This window comes from Pezoporus flaviventris, unplaced genomic scaffold (genome assembly GCF_033815535.1).
Source record: "Pezoporus flaviventris isolate CSIRO_AGI_PZ_B2104156 unplaced genomic scaffold, CSIRO_AGI_Pfla_v1 ptg000145l, whole genome shotgun sequence".
NCBI classification, from domain to species: domain Eukaryota; kingdom Metazoa; phylum Chordata; class Aves; order Psittaciformes; family Psittacidae; genus Pezoporus; species Pezoporus flaviventris.
Genome location: NW_026892693.1, coordinates 285581 through 302487, shown reverse-complemented (window position 1 = coordinate 302487; position 16907 = coordinate 285581). Strand labels below are relative to the sequence as shown.

Below are 16907 nucleotides of genomic sequence, written 5' to 3'. Positions count from 1 at the left end.
CCATCTATCACATACCTCTTCCTTTCAGTGTTTCCTGAGGAAGCCCTTTCCATCCACAGAGATCATCTAATATTGCATTGAAGGGAGCTGAAAACAAGCACAACAAAGCATCCTCTGTGTGAATGGTTTGCGCTGGTCATGGGGACTCCTTTCCATCACATGCATTTATTTCCATACTCTTTACTAGTGATTGTACAAGACTTTGGTCAAAAGCATTGGCTCAAAACGTGGCTGCTTTGAGGATATATCAGGATGAAGTCAGATTTCCCAGCCTTCATCTGAAGAATCCTGAGTGCCGCTGTGTCCTGAATGCTTCTCCTAGATCAAAACACATTATAAAACCCTTAGGAGAAATATTCAATGATAACCTTGTCCCAGACATTTAGAAAAGACAAAGGATGGGGCAAACAGGGGAGAAAACAGCTCTGAAAGTGTGGGGAAGGAAGAAGAAGTATACAAATGGCTTTAGATGTCTTCAATATCAACCTGTTTTTCTGCTGGAAGGCACCAGACTGACAGTCCAGGAGATGCACTGGAGGAGGATAGAAAAGGATTTCTGAGTGGTTTTGAATGTCTTTTTTCCCCATTGTGTACTTGGCTAAAACCATGGTTTGTGACATGGGAAAATCAATATAACAGAGGGAGAAATAACCCTCAATCAAATTTAGAAAAGAAGAAAAAAATATAATTCCAAGATTATTGAAAAGAATGACATGAAGGCAAAAAGAGGCACTAAGAATACCTGGGTGCGCTTGTGCAGGGTGAAAAATGCAGCTTGAAGTCCCAGAAGCAGACACCTGAGTATCGCACTTGCTCCATCAGCTTCGTCAGGGGACCCAGGCCAGCAGCACCTTGGCTGTTCAGGGGCGAGGAAGACCCCTGATCTTCCCTCCTAACAGCGCTCAGGCTCTTTACACCCCTACTTAAATTCTCAGCAGAGCAGAGGCTCAGATATGACTTGTCCCCATTTAGCACAAGGGCTTTGTTGACCAACAGACTGTCAGAGCTGTTATTTCACAGAATTGCAGCCTGGTTTGTGTTGGAAGGGACCTTAAAGCTCATCCAGGTCCAACCGCAACACTTTCCAGTAGAGCAGCTTGCTCCAAGCCCCTGTGTCCAACCTGCCCTTGAACACTGCCAGGGATGGGGCAGCCACAGCTTCTCTGGGCACCCTGTGCCAGTGCCTCAGCACCTTCACAGGGAGCAACTTCTGCTTAATAACTCACCTCAATATCCCCTCTGTCATTTCACGTGACCAAACCTTGTGGTCTGGACTTGAAATACCTGGAAACATCAGTTAATATTTGCTTAAAACCAGAAATAACACCAGAAATCATTTGCTAATATAAAACATGAGCTTAGATACCAGCCGGTTTGATGCCAGCAGAGCAAAGCCATCACCTTCTCCCTTTTGCTCTCTGAAGACTGAAATAAAGTTTATTGTTATGTTTAATAGCATTTAAATCATAAAATATATAAATTTCAAGTAATATTTAAGTAACAATCACTTTGGACAACATCTTTCTTTCCAATACACAGTCACTGTCAGGTCTCAGGCTGCAGCCAGAGAAAATCCTTTCCATCCTAGCACAGAATGTAGCCTTGGTTTAAGGAGAAGCGTGTTTTCCAGCTGTCATGCTTCCAAGTATGTTTAGTCCCTTCTTTGTGACGGTGCTATACCCACCCATCCTTGAAGGTGCTATATCCAACCATCCTCTTCAAGGTGCAACATCCAGCCACCCTTGAAGGTGCAATATCCAGCCTGCTTGTTCTCCTCACCATGGCAGGGTAGCCCTCTCCTTTCAGCTGACTAGGAACCATGAACGGACAAAGAGGAGAGGACTCTATTCTTTGCTTTCCTCATGGCGTTCTTCATATCCGCATTCCTTAGGCTGTAGATGAGTGGGTTCAGCATGGAGACCACCTCGAGGACTGGCTGGAGCTGGGCTGCAGGTACAGGAAGAGGGAGCTGCCATAGTACAAAGCAATGGAGATGAAGTGAGAGGCACAGGTGGAGAAAGCTTTGCGTCAACCAGCCACAGACCGCATCCGCATGACAGTGGAAAGGACCGACAAGTAGGAGATGAGGATGAAGACCGTGGTGCTCAGTACCTTGAACCCCACCACGGCAGCAACCATCACCTCGATGGCATGGGTGTCAGAGCAGGAGAGGGCTAGCAGTGGTGGTCCATCACAGAAGAAGTGAATGATTGTCTTGGACCGACAGAACGGAAGACGAGATATGGAAACCGAGTGAATGGTAGAGCTGATCACGCCAGCTAGGTAGGCACCAGCCAACATCCCAATGCAAAGCCTTTGGGACATGACCGTGGAGTAGAGAAGGGGGTTACAAACGGCCATGTAGTGATTGTAAGCCATAGCAGCCAGCACATAGCACTCGGTGGTGGCACAGGTTGCAAAGGAGAAGAGCTGAGTGGCACATCTAATGAAGGACATCACCTTCTTCTCCACTAGAACATTCAGCAAGGCTTGAGGGATGATGGTAGAGGAGTAGCAGACATCCAGGAGAGGCAAGTGGCTTAGGAAGAAGTACATGGGAGTGTGTAGGCAGGAATCCATTCTGATTAATGCAATTACTCCCACATATCCTATGAAGGTAACGGCATAGATGGCAAGGAATAAGACAAAGCACATCACCAGCAGGTCTTCCCTGCTTGTGAAGCCCAGCAGAATTGTTGCAGAATGGCTCTAAGAGCAAGGCCATGGAGCCTTAGAGGCCTTGTGCGAGCAAGGCAAGGGGCAGGCCTCACAGGTAACCGGATACCGGATGTGGGAGGAGAACGTGGAGGAAGCTGTGTAGAACTGACCAAGACTGTTGTGACTCGAGGCGTGGCTAAACACCACGCGGATACAAGCGAAGTGCGCCACAAATAAAGTAGAAGTTTGCTTATCACCCATATGGGGTTGGCGTGTCTTGCTTCTCCTCGTCGCTTACACAGAATAAACTCAGAGGGGGACATATAATTATCTTCAACCACAGTGAACCTATGAGCAGTTTCCCTGCTTTATGTCTTTAAACTGAAATGCTGAATAGGCCCAAATCCCTCAATAATGTTAAGAATGTCAGGTTTTGTCTATCAATCAGTTACACCACTTTAAGTCAATATAAAGTGGGTATATATATATACACACACACATACATATATATGTGTCAATATAAGGTGAATTCTCTTTGAGACAGAAAAACACCAAGTTCCCAAGGCCTGTCTTGGCTGAACACCACAACCACCACCAACACACTTGGAAGCAAGTAGGTATTTTAAGGCAAGGAGGGAGGGCAACACCAGAATGAATAAACTGCAGGGTTCCTCTCAAGCCATTGACACATGGAAGTCCTTGAATTCCCCAGTAACTGCTGGGAAAAGGGAATTCTTTCTCATCTTTTGGGTGCTGCCAGTCCAGTGTGAGTACATGAGGAATAAATAGCTGTTCTCTGTGACCCAGGAGGAGCTCTTTGAGGGCAAATGTGGCTTTCCTTAGGGTAGGATGGTGCAGAGCCAGGATTTCTCGCCTCACTTTGCTTTAGACACGATGCCTAACATGGAGACAAAAGATACATTCAGTCTTGATCAAAGATAAATTCTCCCTGGGAGAAATCAGCAGCTCCTAAAATCACAGCTTACAACAGGCAGAATAAATCCTCATTGATTTTTCCTGCCTGACATTAATCATCACTTGACAGAGTTACACCAGAGAGCAGAGCAGGAGTGCGCGTGGCTGGTATCTGACAAGCAGAGCCATGCTTAAGTCATCATTGTTCGATGGCCCTTTGCTGAAGGGGTGAGGTCCACCTCCAGAGCCAGACTCCTCATTTCAGATGTGCTGTGAGCAACGCGTGCGGTCTCCTGGTGTTATTAATGGGGATTTAGAGCTGCTTTTCACTGCTCACATAGAGATGCCAGAGGCAAAGCATCACCACGGAGCTGGAAGATGTGACCCAAGTAATGAAAATCAAACTGTTTGGATCTGGGGCTCAATCCTCCCCTGAGGCAGCATCCACCTGCCCAGACACACACATCTCCTGCCAGGGGAGAATTGACCTGAAGCTCACAATTAACAAAGGCTCACCCTCCCTTTTTCTTGCTTGACAAACCAGCTGCTTGGTCTGAAGTGATCCAAGGGCAGATATGAAACCTGGGATGTGTCTAAGGCTGCAGCTTGTGCTATACACAACAGCTTCCCCCCAGCAATCACATCTCCCTGCAGCTTGAGCACACTCACTGGAATGGAGATAAATTAAACTAAAAACCCATAACTTGCTGCCTTTGTTTAGGTATTATCCATGCAGGTTGGGGGTGCACACTCTGCTGAAGAGTTAACTGAATATTTATCCCTGTGTTCCTGGGGAAAGGACCTCCATTTGTGGCTTTCCTACTCCGATTTGGTAAGATCTTGCTTTTTGGCCAAGCTTTCAACAAGCTGCCCTAGGACTCACCAAGCAGACTGTTGCTAGTGTTATCCAGGATGTAACTCTTGACATTACGGATAGGAGAACATCCGGCTGCTGTTGAGATCCTACAGCCAAGCAAAACCTTGCAGCACAACCTCCTGGTTAGGTAGCAGTTAGCTTGCTCTCATGGAACCACAGAATCCCAGGGTGGTTTGTGTTGGAAGAGACCTTAAAGCTCCTCCAGCTCCAACCCCTGCCACAGGCAGGGACCCGTTCCACTGGAGCAGCTTGCTCCAAGCCCCTGTGTCCAACCTGGCCTTGAACCCTGCCAGGGATGGGGCAGCCACAGCTTCTCTGGGCACCCTGTGCCAGCGCCTCAGCACCCTCACAGGGAAGAGCTTCTGCCTAAGAGCTCATCTCAGTCTCCCCTCTGACAGTCCAAAGCCATCATAGTGGATGTTATCCTCAAGATCTCAGAAGAGAAACAAGGGGAAGGTGCCAGATATATAAAGTTATAACACACTGTTTGGCTAGCTGCTCTTTCAAGAGCCCTACAGCACAAACTGTCTAATGAGTGAAGAAAAGGATCATTCAAAATACGAACCAAAAAAGCCCCATGCTCACAGCACCAGCAGCCCTCTGGTTCCTCAAGGTGATGGTTTCTGCTGCCCTGAAATAAAGCAGAGGAGGTAAGGTTTGCTACAAGGCCTGTGGATGCCACAGGACAAAGCAGGGTTTTCATAGCAGGGATTTCTTCCTCTTTGCTGTCAGATTCACTTGAAATGGGTTTTAATACTCCCAGCTTCTCCAGGCTCCAGCTAGAAGGGTAATGATGCTGCTCTGTCTTCTCCCATGCAGCATCTACCCGTCCTTCCAGAGCCTTGTCCTTTGTGGTATTCACAGAGCCAGGGGTAAAACAAGGCAGGGGATTACACATTAACCGCCAGGGAGCTGTCAGACCAGGCAAGGGTCAGCCCAAAGGGTTCCCAAGAGCCAGGTCAGGATACACCCAACAGGTTTTAAAATTAATGGCACCAGAAGGTCTTACTTGAACAACACCAGCCAAAAATTGTTGCCTTTAAGTGTTTTATCCAGCCTTCAAAAATCCCCGAACGTGGTTTAGTACATAGCAATATGTAGTGTGTCATATCCGTATTCAGAAACAAGATTACCTCTTGGGAAGCACTCTTAGAAGCGTTCAACCCTTGGTGTAGGTAAAATCCAGCTCTCCTTTATCTCAGTTCATGCTGCTACTTAGAAGGAAAAAATAAAAGCACAACTTCCTTTTCATTTTGATGCAGCTGCCTTTACGTTTCAATCAGAAATGCTTCCATTACTGTGCTCCCAAAGATGAGAGGGGGCTGCAGGGCCTTCCAGGAAAGGACAGAAATCACCTCTTTATTCCCCAAAAGCCCTAGTAGGGAATGACCCTGGTTATTCCTGCCTAGCACTTAACGTTCTGTAACAAAAGGTGGCTTTCCTACCCCATGCAGGTTACCAGGATGGATCCACCAGTAGCCCAGGAACTTGGTTACTGTATAGGCATCCTCACCCATTTAATTCACCATCAGAGAGCACCTAAATAAGCCCAGCTGCCCACTGGGACTATTTAGGGGGTGAGGGGTGCGATTTACATACATCAACAACAAGGAATTAAATCCTTCACTTACATGGGATAAAGGTTGAGACCTTCCCTGTTTTGAGATCCGATGTGTTTTCCTTTGCTTTCATTATAAAATCTGGGACGGCTTTGTCAGGAGTAAAGATGTGCAATGGGGACACTTTCTGAGAGGGATCTGTGGATCTAGAGGAAACAACTGATGGAGAAGGGAATCATTTAAAACACCAGGAATTAGCACCTCAAATTGTGTATGGATAGCCCAGACTATTTAATGAAAAAAAAAAAAAACATTGAAAAGGCAGGGTGGATTTGATATCCTCAACATCAGAAGGACATGGATCAAGTGCAGAGGAGGACACGAGGATGATCAGGGGCTGAAGCAGCTCCTGTATGGAGCCAGGCTGAGAACATTGGGGCTGTTCAGCCTGGGGAAAAGAAGCTGCCTGGAGACCTCAGAGCAGCTTCCAGTGTCTGAAAAGGGCTACAAGGATGCTGGAAAGGGACTCTTCATCAGGGACTGGAGTGATAGGACAAGGGGTGATGGGTTCAAACTGAAACAGGGGGAGTTCAGGTTACAGATAACAAAGAAGCTCTTCCCTGTGAGGGTGCTGAGGCGCTGGCACAGGGTGCCCAGAGAAGCTGTGGCTGCCCCATCCCTGGCAATGTTCTAGGTCAGGTTGGACACAGACTCTTGGGTGACATGGTCTAGTGTGTGCTGTCCCTGACCATGGCAGGGGGTGGAACCAAGCTCCTTTCCAACCCAAACCGCTCTGTGATTCTACAATAATCTACATTTCATACAACCTGAAGCCTCAGCCAAGAACTGCATTAGGAAAAGTGGGGTTTAAAGCATCATTTCTAAATGTGAGGGGACTTTGAAGCTGTTAAACCATCTGACATTGCTTTAACAGGGTCAGGAAATAAACTGTCTACATAGGATCAGCCAACTGTAGAGGCAACATGATGGCCTTAGTTTATCTATCTATTATCTCTCAGTTGCCTGGGTAAGAAGAAGCCACTTGGCTACCCAAAGCTTCCCAGCACTTAAAAAAATGAAGGTTTTATCTTAAATAAAAGGAGTGACTATTCCAGAAACGTCCAATAGATGGTGGTGTTGTAAAAGAAATCCTGATCCATGAGTTCCTAGACAGTTATTTCAAATCTGCATTTTGATACTTAAAGGGACTCCTGTGACCATTTTGCACCTCTTGGAGGTGACCACAGACAGCAATGGTACCAAGAAGGAACAAAAATCACATAGGTAAAGGAATGGATTTTGTTCAGAAGTAGATGAAATGCAGCTTTGAAGGGGAAATGGGCATCTAAAGAGCAGGCATCTGTGGATACTGTCATGTCCTGCTGGCAACAGTAAGAGTCAGCTTCAGGATGGTAACTTTAGTAAACAGTAAGAATAAAGTATAAATAAAGAATAAAAGAGAACAGATAAAGAATAAAGTAGAAAAAAAGAATAAAACATAAATAAAGAATAAAGTATAAATAAAGAATAAAATATAAATAAAGAATAAAGTATAAATAAAGAATAAAGACTTATTTCTTAGTGCTGGCCAGGCTCACATCCCTGTTTGGGTTATTTTCCCCTGGATTAAAGAGTGTTTTCCCCACTGGCAATGCCACAGCTCAAGTGACCACAGGTGGAAAATCCCCATCCAGGACTCAGCCAAACCTTCTCCTTCCTATCAGCCCATCAGCTCCAAATCCATTCCCAGAGGAGCTTGTTAACACAACTGGATCAGGGACATCTCTCACCTTTGAGTGATGGGCTGCTAAAGAAATGGGGAAGTTTTGGGTGTGTGGGGAAGCCCTGTGGTGACTGTTCCCCCTGGTGGCATCGCGATTTTATAGCAACCAAGATATGGGGGAGCTGCAATTTGTGCCAGGAATGACTTCGTGCATAGGAAATAAAGACTTTTGGTTGGGTTTTTTCATTACCTTCGATTTCCCTGTTGTTTCAGGGTCCTGGTGTATTTCCATGTTTGCTTTGGGTTTCTTTAATCCCCATTGCCTCAAACCAAAGTGCAACTCTCCTGCGCAAACTCTACTGATGACATTCTTGCCTTTGTTTTTAACAAACCACTGTGGGTATAAATTAGAAAACTCCTTAGAGCTTCTCTTAAAGGCTTTGAGAAAGGCAGAACTTGAGGAGGAAAAATGAAAGGGTGAAGTTCCACAGCTGCCTGAAAAGAGGTGGCAAAGCCCAATCTGACTGTGATTTAACTCAGCAGCCTGGTTCCAAACACAGACCTGTTGAAGAATTTGCATTTCACTCACTTGGCTCATGCAGGATATCCCATTGCTCCATAACTGCATTAAAACATCAGATCATCCATTTAGATCTTGGGTTTCCATCCTTCCTGGGAAAAGCTTTGCATAGGAGCTGCCTCCCCTACCCAGCCCATAAATCACTGAGACCCCAACTAAACTGAGGCAAGGAAAATTAGTATCATGTGTGTTGGTGTTCACATTTAACACAAGAATATATTGTGTTGTATATAAATATATAGTTTAGGATGCATTTAATATTGTGGTTTTTTTATAGATACACACAAATACATTATGTGCTTATGTGTATAATTTGCAAGTCATCGGAACAGAGACCTCCTAGATGTCCTTTCTGAACAATAACTATGTCCTGCTGGTCATAGTCACATCAGTGACTAGTCATGGTCACATCAGGTTGCTCCTGGCTTCATTCAGGCAGCTTCTGAGCATGTCCATGGGTGGAGGCTCCACAGCCTCTGGAACAAAGCCTCATGTTACCCACATCCCTGGATCAGGGTTTTCAAAGCCTGACTGTGATTCTTTCTGCTGTTCTCCTCAGAGCGTCCTTCATCTCTTTGTTCCTCAAGCTGTAGATGAGGGGGTTGAGCATGGGGATCACCACCGTGTAGAAAACGGAGACCACTTTGTCAGTGTTCAGGGAGTAACTAGAGCTAGGGCGTAAATACATGAAGATGGTTGTTCCATACAACAGGGTCACCACAATCAGGTGGGACATGCAGGTGGAAAAGGCTTTTGTCCTGCCCTCAGCAGAACGGATCCTCAGGATGGCAAAGAAGATGAAGACGTAGGAGACCAGAATGGCAGAGATGGTGCTGAGCTCAATGACACCAGCCAAGGAGAAGAGGATCATCTCATTGATGTACGTGCTGGCACAGGACAGAGCCAGGAGAGGAGGAACATCACAGAAGAAGTGGTTGATGACATTGGAGCTGCAGAAGGGCAGCCTGATGATGAAGGTCATCTGAATGATGGAGTTCAGGACACCCCCAATGTAGCACCCTACCACCAGCCCCACACATAACCTCCGAGTCATGACAGAGGAGTAGAGCAGGGGGTTGCAGATGGCCACGTACCGGTCATAGGCCATGACAGCCAGCAGGAAACACTCAGTTGTCACAAAGACGATGTAGAAGGAAGCTTGACCCATACAGCCAGCAAAGGAAATGGTCTTCTTCTCCAACAGGAAGTTGACCAAAGTCCTTGGGGCTACCACAGAGGAGAAGCAGATGTCAACAATGGAGAGGCTGCCCAGGAAGAAGTACATGGATGTGTGGAGCTGTGGCTGACCTCGGATGGCTACAATTATCCCTGCGTTGCCCAGAAGGGTGATGGTGTAGATGAGCAGCAACAGCACAAAAAAGGTTGCCTTCGTCTCCGCTTGGTCACTGAGACCCTTGAGGATGAACTCTGCTGCTGAGGTGTGATTCTGCTCTGCCATTCAGGGCTTTTGTATCTGGCAAGGAAGGAAAAAAGTCTGGAAAATACAGGACAGTGGAAACCATGCCTTTATTTGAACTGGAATGGGATAACTTGACAATTAGCACCCTGTGCACCGAGGGCATCCCCACTATTCATTTCCAGGGAGCTACAGTGGAATGGACTGCTCTGTGGCCATCTGCTCCAAGCCTGCCCTCCTATACAGCCCAAGGAAAGAGGAGGCCCCTTCTGAAGTGAGAGCATCCCAGCTTCCCCAAACACCTTTGAGTAGATCCATTTGTATCACTGGATCCCATTTTGGTACCTACAGTTTGATGAGACCAATAGCTACAGCAGCAGAGAGGGATTGATGTGACACAGACCAAGCCATCAGCTCTGCCCTTGATCTCCTGTGATCAAGTTCCTCTGAAGAAAGCTCTGATTTTGGCAGCAGCTTCTGGCTATAACTCATATAAGCCTAAAAGCACTGTAGCTTTCCTTGGGTGGTTTTGGAAAAGTCGTTGAGGTGAAGGAAAAAGAGCCTTTAATTTGCTGGGAATTAAGGAAGGAGAAGGGAAGGGGTGCTGCATGACCCTAAAATTCATTTAGGACATGAAGAGTTTAATGTTACAGTCCTGGAAACCTTGGGGAGGTGAAGCCAGGAGATCACATGGGTCTGAAGATGTTATTTCCTTGGTACAATTGAGAGAATATACAATTAAGAGGAGTCATCACCATGATGACACCATTGAGCTCTGCTAAGCCAAACTCACTCAACTCTGGTTGTCTTAATTCGGCATTAAGCTGCTCCTTCTCATGAAAAGGAGTGTGAATTACAGGTTTCTGTCCCTGATAACATGAAGCTTCAGAATAAAACAACTAAATCTTTACAGGATTAAAGATGAGAATTAAAATCTTACCCCACCAGATGAGGGTCAGGACCAGAAGACTCAGCGAAGATCCATTCTCCATCAACAGAATATTTCTTTGTAGAAATATTCTTTACATTTTAAAGTGAATATCACTATTTCAGGATCAGTGGCTAAGCTAATCTTTCCTTGAGAGTTTTCTCCTCTCTTCTTCTCCAAGGCTCCTTAAACATACCATAAGCACCATGATAAGCACCAGTGCCTAAAGGGGCTACAAGAAAGATGGAGAAGGGCTTTGGACAAGGGCCTGTAGGGACAGGCCAAGGGGAATGGCTTGAACCTGCCCGAGGGGAGACTGAGATGAGCTCTTAGGCAGAAGCTCTTCCCTGGGAGGGTGCTGAGGCACAGGCATAGGGTGCCCAGAGAAGCTGTGGCTGCCCCATCCCTGGCAGTGCTCAAGGCCAGGTTGGACACAGGGGCTTGGAGCAAGCTGCTCCAGTGGAAGGTGTCCCTGCCTGTGGCAGGGTGCTAGAACTGGATGAGCTTTAAACTCCCTTCCAACCCAAAATAGGCTGGGATTTTATGAGTACATCCCAGCGAGAATATTTCATCTCTTTAAACCAATACAGAGGAGCAAATCTTTACCTGGCACAAATATGAGCAGCCTCCCCCGTTGCTGCAGTGATTTCTACCAGAGCAGGGCTAACCTGGACCTTTCATGGTATGGTCTCACGTACCTGTGGAAGGGGGTCACCTCTTACAGCTGCAAGTTCTCTTCCACATTAGATGACACTGGATAGCTGCGCAGCAAATCAAGGGGATTATCTCTTGAAGGCATCCTCCTAGCTTCCAAACAAGAATGTCTCTCCTGAACCTTCAAGAGCTTCCAGCCTATTTTCATCACCAGGTGAAGTTCTTCACTTGCCGCAAGGTGTTGCTTTTATAGCTCTCCCTGCAGGCAACAGACACAAACACTTGGGGAACAAGTGTTTGTCACGGTTTTGGCTACAGTTCAGGGCTCTAAGACACGTGAACCTTGGTTATATATTACTGTCCCCTGAATGAGAACCCATGAGTCACAACAGCCTAAACTGCTAATAAAGGCTTAGCTATGCACACAGGCTGATGGAAAATCTCTTCTAATTGTTGCCACAAAGATCTCTAACCTGTAACAACATTCAGCAGCCTCCAGGGACAGGAAAAGCAGAGATCCAAACACGCACGCGTTGTTCTTCACAAGCCCTTTGAAGAATCAAGGGGGAGGTGAGAAGGTGCAGCCAAAGGGCAGTCTGTGTCAATTATCTTAAACACCTGCTGCAAGCAGCTTAGGTAATTAACTCTGGATGGATGCCTGGAGAAGACAGCTGGGATTATAGAAGATGAAGGCTGACCCAAGCCTCTAAGCACTAAATGAGCCTGAAAGGCTGCTGATGGTTAGGAACACAGGGGTCTATCTAGGACCAACTTGTCAGAACATGACTGATGGTTCATTAGACCTTTTTACTGTGCTCCAGGTACTTCCAGAGTATCTCAGCTACCCATTTTTGACTCCTTTTTGCACAGAGCCAAGTCATTCCACTGCTCCACCTCTATTGCAAGACCAAAGCCATTCCATTACAACCTGCTTTGAAAAGGGATGATGTTAATCCAGTTCTTTCTACAACCTTTTTTTGGAGGGGTGTAGCAGGAAGTTGATAGTATATTCATGGTAATTTCAGTGTCCTTTGCCTCTGCTCAACACACTCAATAGACACCATTCTTCCAGTGTCTGGAACATTTCTGGGGGTTTACAAGTCACACTGTTTCTTTCAGTATAGCTGAGTTTTTCCTTTAAATAATAGAAGCCCATTCTTTGAGATTAGACTGACAGCATGAACAGAGTCATCTTTGGATCAGATTTGATCCATAAGTGGGATTTATTCATCCATCAGTTGCCACCAGCATTAAGCATTGGTATATGAGCTAACTGCCAAAAGTCTCTTTGCAGTCAGTGGAGATGAAGGTGGTGGCTCAACTGTTCATACGTGGGAGTCCAGGACTATCAGAGACCTAGCATGCATCCCTCTGGCTACCCTAAAGGACACAAGCCATGCCTGCCAGACCTGTGTCCATACATTCTATGATATCTCAGGAGGAATTGGATGGATCAATAGAGTCTGTGTAGCCCAAAGGAGGATTTGCCATGTCCAGAGAAGACCCGCACATGGTCGCATGAACAGACCAAGTTCTCCATCAGAACCAGAGAACACCAGCGTGGAAGGGACCTCAAGGATCATCTGGTCCAACCTTTCTAGGCAAAGCATGATCTAAGCTAGATGTTCCAGCACCTTCTCCAGCTGAAGCTTAAGTGTCCAATGTTAGGGAATCCACCGCTTCCCTGGGGAGACTGTCACTGAGCTACTGATTTGTATCACTGAGAGCCTAGAGGACTGGCTGAGAGATGGACAAATGAGATGGGTTGGGGCTCACCTTGCTCCACATCAGCGTGACATACAGACCAACACATGAGCTATAGGTGTCCCAGGTTATCTTCCGGTCTGCGAACTCCAGTGGTGCCATTCAGTTGGCCAAAGGAATGGCTGAGAAACGCTGCAGGACTCACTGGAACCCATGAGCTTCTGGAGGAAACCATCAATGTCACCAGCACAACCAGCAACAACCTGCACCAACAAACCCAAATATGGGTGGAGAAGAGCAATGCAGACAGCTGTGTTGACCCCAGACAAACGTTTGGTTGGGTTTAGCTTCTACAAATGGCAATATCTTAACAGCAGGGCTTATATTTAAGGAGTTTCTGTGCCAACACTTTCACCAGTGATTCCTGTTTGTTCCCACTGTATCACCAATCCTTCAGGTACAGCTCAAAACACCCTCCCCTTCCCTGAAAAGGTGAATAAAAACACGTATTCCAGTTACTGCCAGAATAAACTTATTTTGCTTCTTACAACAGCACGACAAGGAGGAAAACAACTTGTAGAAAGCAGGTAGACAGTCATCAGGTTATTAGGTATAAACCTTCAAAGTGTTTATCACTAAATTCCTCCTCTTGTATCAGCTCTGTTGGGTCTAAGGATGTTTTGAGCCTATTGAAGTTATGTAGAACTGAAATCTGACCTAAGGAGGTGCCATGACCCATAGGCTGGGTGGGCCTTATCCACCTGAAATTCAGATGTCCTGAAGTTAAATATATCAGAATCACGATATACGTTCTATATGCAGCTGATATCTTTATATATCTTTATTATATTTTTATGCACCATCATTCACTTGAGCCATTTGAGTTCCTTCTAAGGAGGGAGACTGAGATCAGATATAATGTCTGCTTATTAAACTCCACTTTTGGCCAGTTAAATCCCACAACTAAGGGTCTTGTGGATACAGAGAACTACATGCTTAGAGAAAAAAAAAAGAATAAAAATAGAAATGTGTTTTATTGCAACTAATGCAGCATGGCTTTACTGTACATTAAGTTTGAATATACGTACTGAACAATTCCACTCAACAGTACATTTAGGAACCATCACTGTCCAATTCTTTACGCTGTATATTGCCAAAATCATTTGAAGTATTTCTTCACTATAAAAAGCACTTTGAAGGATTAAAGTGCAGCAGGGAAATCTTCAAATACCTTTGAACATCCTTTGATGGGTCGTTGATTGGTCTGTGATTAGGGAAGAAAATTCCAAGAAGCTCCTCTCCAGCTTCCCTGTTTCCTGCAGCTTTAGGGAACTTTTCTTCCTCCTCTCTCCTCCAAGCCTCCTTGGTCTGCTCTGTGTGTTCTCCTGCATGCTCCCATCTGTCATGGGGATTACCTGGAGGCACTGAAATTCACCTAAAGTCCATAGGTCACATCTCATGGCTGGAAGAGGTACAGCACTTGGTAGAGTGTCCACCACACTGGTGAATGATGTCCCAGCTGTAAGAGACCACAGGTGGGCTCTTGAAAAGACAGCTGAGAAAATAGTCCAAGTCCTCAGCAGAAATCTCACAAATAGATTATTTTAACAGGACTGAGCCTTGTCATCATATTTCCCTGCAAGAAAGAAGTGATTTGGGGTTGCTTAAGCAATGGCAGGTACATAAGAAAACCCAACACATTCTTGCCTTCAAATGTTCAGGAACAAGTTGGACATTTTAGCATGTTTCATCACAAATCATCCTTTGGTGGCTCTTCAGTGAGAATGTGTTTCCCCTATTATGAAATACACTATCAAGAGGCGAATGTATAGCAAATTAATCCCACATCGATAAAGCTGGTCTACAAAACGGACAATAATATATAGAAGTATTATCACAGCTTCTCTCCAACCTCAAAAAGACTCAAAAACACCAGCCCCACTCCCATCACTAAGTGTCAAACCATTTACTACTACTTTGGCAGGGAAATAATCATTCTCCCCACTGTTCTCTTCAGAGCACTCTTTACCTCCTTGTTCCTCAGGCTGTAGATGAAAGGGTTCAACATTGGGGTCACCATGGTGTAAAAGACAGAAACTATTTTGTCCCTGCCCAGGCTGTAGCTGGAGCTGGGCCGTAGGTACATGAAGATAAGGGTCCCATAGAAGATGGTGACAGACGCTAGGTGGGATGCACAGGTACCAAAAGCTTTGCCCAGCACAGAGCCTGTCCTCATGACGGTGAAGAGGATGTGGCCATAGGAGATGAGGATGACTGATATTGTGGTGACCTCGTTGAAACCCCCAAAAGCAAACAGCAACACTTGGTTGAGGGAAGTATCAGAGCAAGCCAACTTTGAGAGTGGAGGCCCATCGCAGAAGAAGTGGTCAATGACATTGGGGCCACAGAAGGACACCCTCAATGCAAAGCCCGTGAAGATGGCTGAATTAAAAAGCCCAACTGCATAGGACCCAGCTAAGAGGGAAACACAGACCTTCTTGGACATGAGGATGGGGTAACGCAAGGGGTTGCAGATGGCAACATAGCGGTCATATGCCATCCCAGCCAGGAGGTAGCACTCTGTGATTGCAAAAGCAGCATAGAAATAGAGCTGCAGGAAGCAGCCAGCAAAAGAAATAGTCTTCCTTTCAGACAAGAGGTTCAGCAGCATTTTGGGTGTCACCACGGAGGAGTAGCACAGATCCAAGAAGGACAAGTGGCCGAGGAAGAAGTACATGGGGCTTTGAAGCTGGGAATCGAGCCAGACTGCAGCAATGATGCCAAGGTTTCCTATCACAGTGGTGACATAGGTGAGCAGGAAAAGCACAAAGAGGGTAACCTGGAAGTCGAGGCAATCTGTGAACCCCTTGAAAACAAACTCTGTCACCGTAGTCCAGTTTTCCCAGGCCATCAGTGTCCAAGAGGCTCCCAGTTCCCAGGCAGCAGGGTGGTTTCCATGGGCTTGGTTATGATGGCTTAATCCCTTGCTTAACTATTAGTGGGGTTTAACCCTGTACTCCGTAGATAATGAAGACATTCTCTAATGAAAGACAGCCAGGCACCTTGGCAGGATGCTTAGGTGGTCCACAACCACCTGCCCATGCAGGGAGTCACTGACTACATCTACCACTCAAGCTCTTAAACCAAGCTTTGAATGTATCTTCTATCTTCACACACCGATTTCAAAGGAAGTCTGAAGCCAACAAAACAAGTTTTCCCTTGGACATCACCGTGGTCTTCACTATGTTTCCATCTGCCTGCAGTTTTCTCCACGTTAAGGGAAGAGCAGCTCAGGTTGACTGTTGTGATAGTACAGAGTAAAGGAATATTAACTTTCATGCTGCTTTTCAGGTTGAAGATGTCCCAGAGACTCTTTTCATTACCCCAGGTAGCTCAGAGTCTGAATTTGTTGTTCCTTAGTCTAAGTGCCCAGAAACAAAATACCTAGAAGAGAGAGAAGGGCATATGCATTTTGCTTCTCTAGTATCTTCCAGCTTCACTGGTGACTTGTTAACAATGTGCTTTTCCCTTTAATTTCTATCATTCAACTTACATTTTAAGCAAACAGCAACTGATTTCCTGCCAGATTAAGGTCAGGAAGTAAAACTTCCTTTTAGAAAGGATTTATAACATAACCATGTGTCTCAAACACAGACATTTGAGAGGAGTTTAAAACTAGTTCCACCACCATCCCCCAAAACAGTACCTGAGATGACACTTCTGGTTTCCTGTTGAAGATCCAGCCTCTTTCAGGCTGAGCTATTATTGTGCATACCTCTTGTTCCTTTCTCCAAAGAAATCATTCAAAGACAGAACCTGCACCTTGTCATTGCTGAGGGGAACTAGAAAGGCAACAATAAATAGAGCATATCCTATTGAAATTGTCTATGTT

General features: G+C 45.7%; 1 protein-coding gene and 2 pseudogenes across 1 annotated transcript; all 3 read right to left on the bottom strand.

Moving 5' to 3' along the window:
- Window positions 1-1810: 1810 nt before the first annotated feature.
- Window positions 1811-8024, bottom strand: LOC133282906 (olfactory receptor 8U3-like; annotated as a pseudogene).
- Window positions 8025-8832: 808 nt separating this feature from the next.
- Window positions 8833-9774, bottom strand: LOC133282871 (olfactory receptor 5AR1-like). The gene has a single exon (XM_061479218.1). The coding sequence runs from the start codon at window positions 9769-9771 to the stop codon at window positions 8833-8835; it is 939 nt and encodes a 312-aa protein (XP_061335202.1). The 5' UTR covers window positions 9772-9774.
- A 5154-nt stretch (window positions 9775-14928) lies between these two features.
- LOC133282905 (olfactory receptor 5F1-like) lies at window positions 14929-15926 on the bottom strand (annotated as a pseudogene).
- Window positions 15927-16907: the final 981 nt, after the last annotated feature.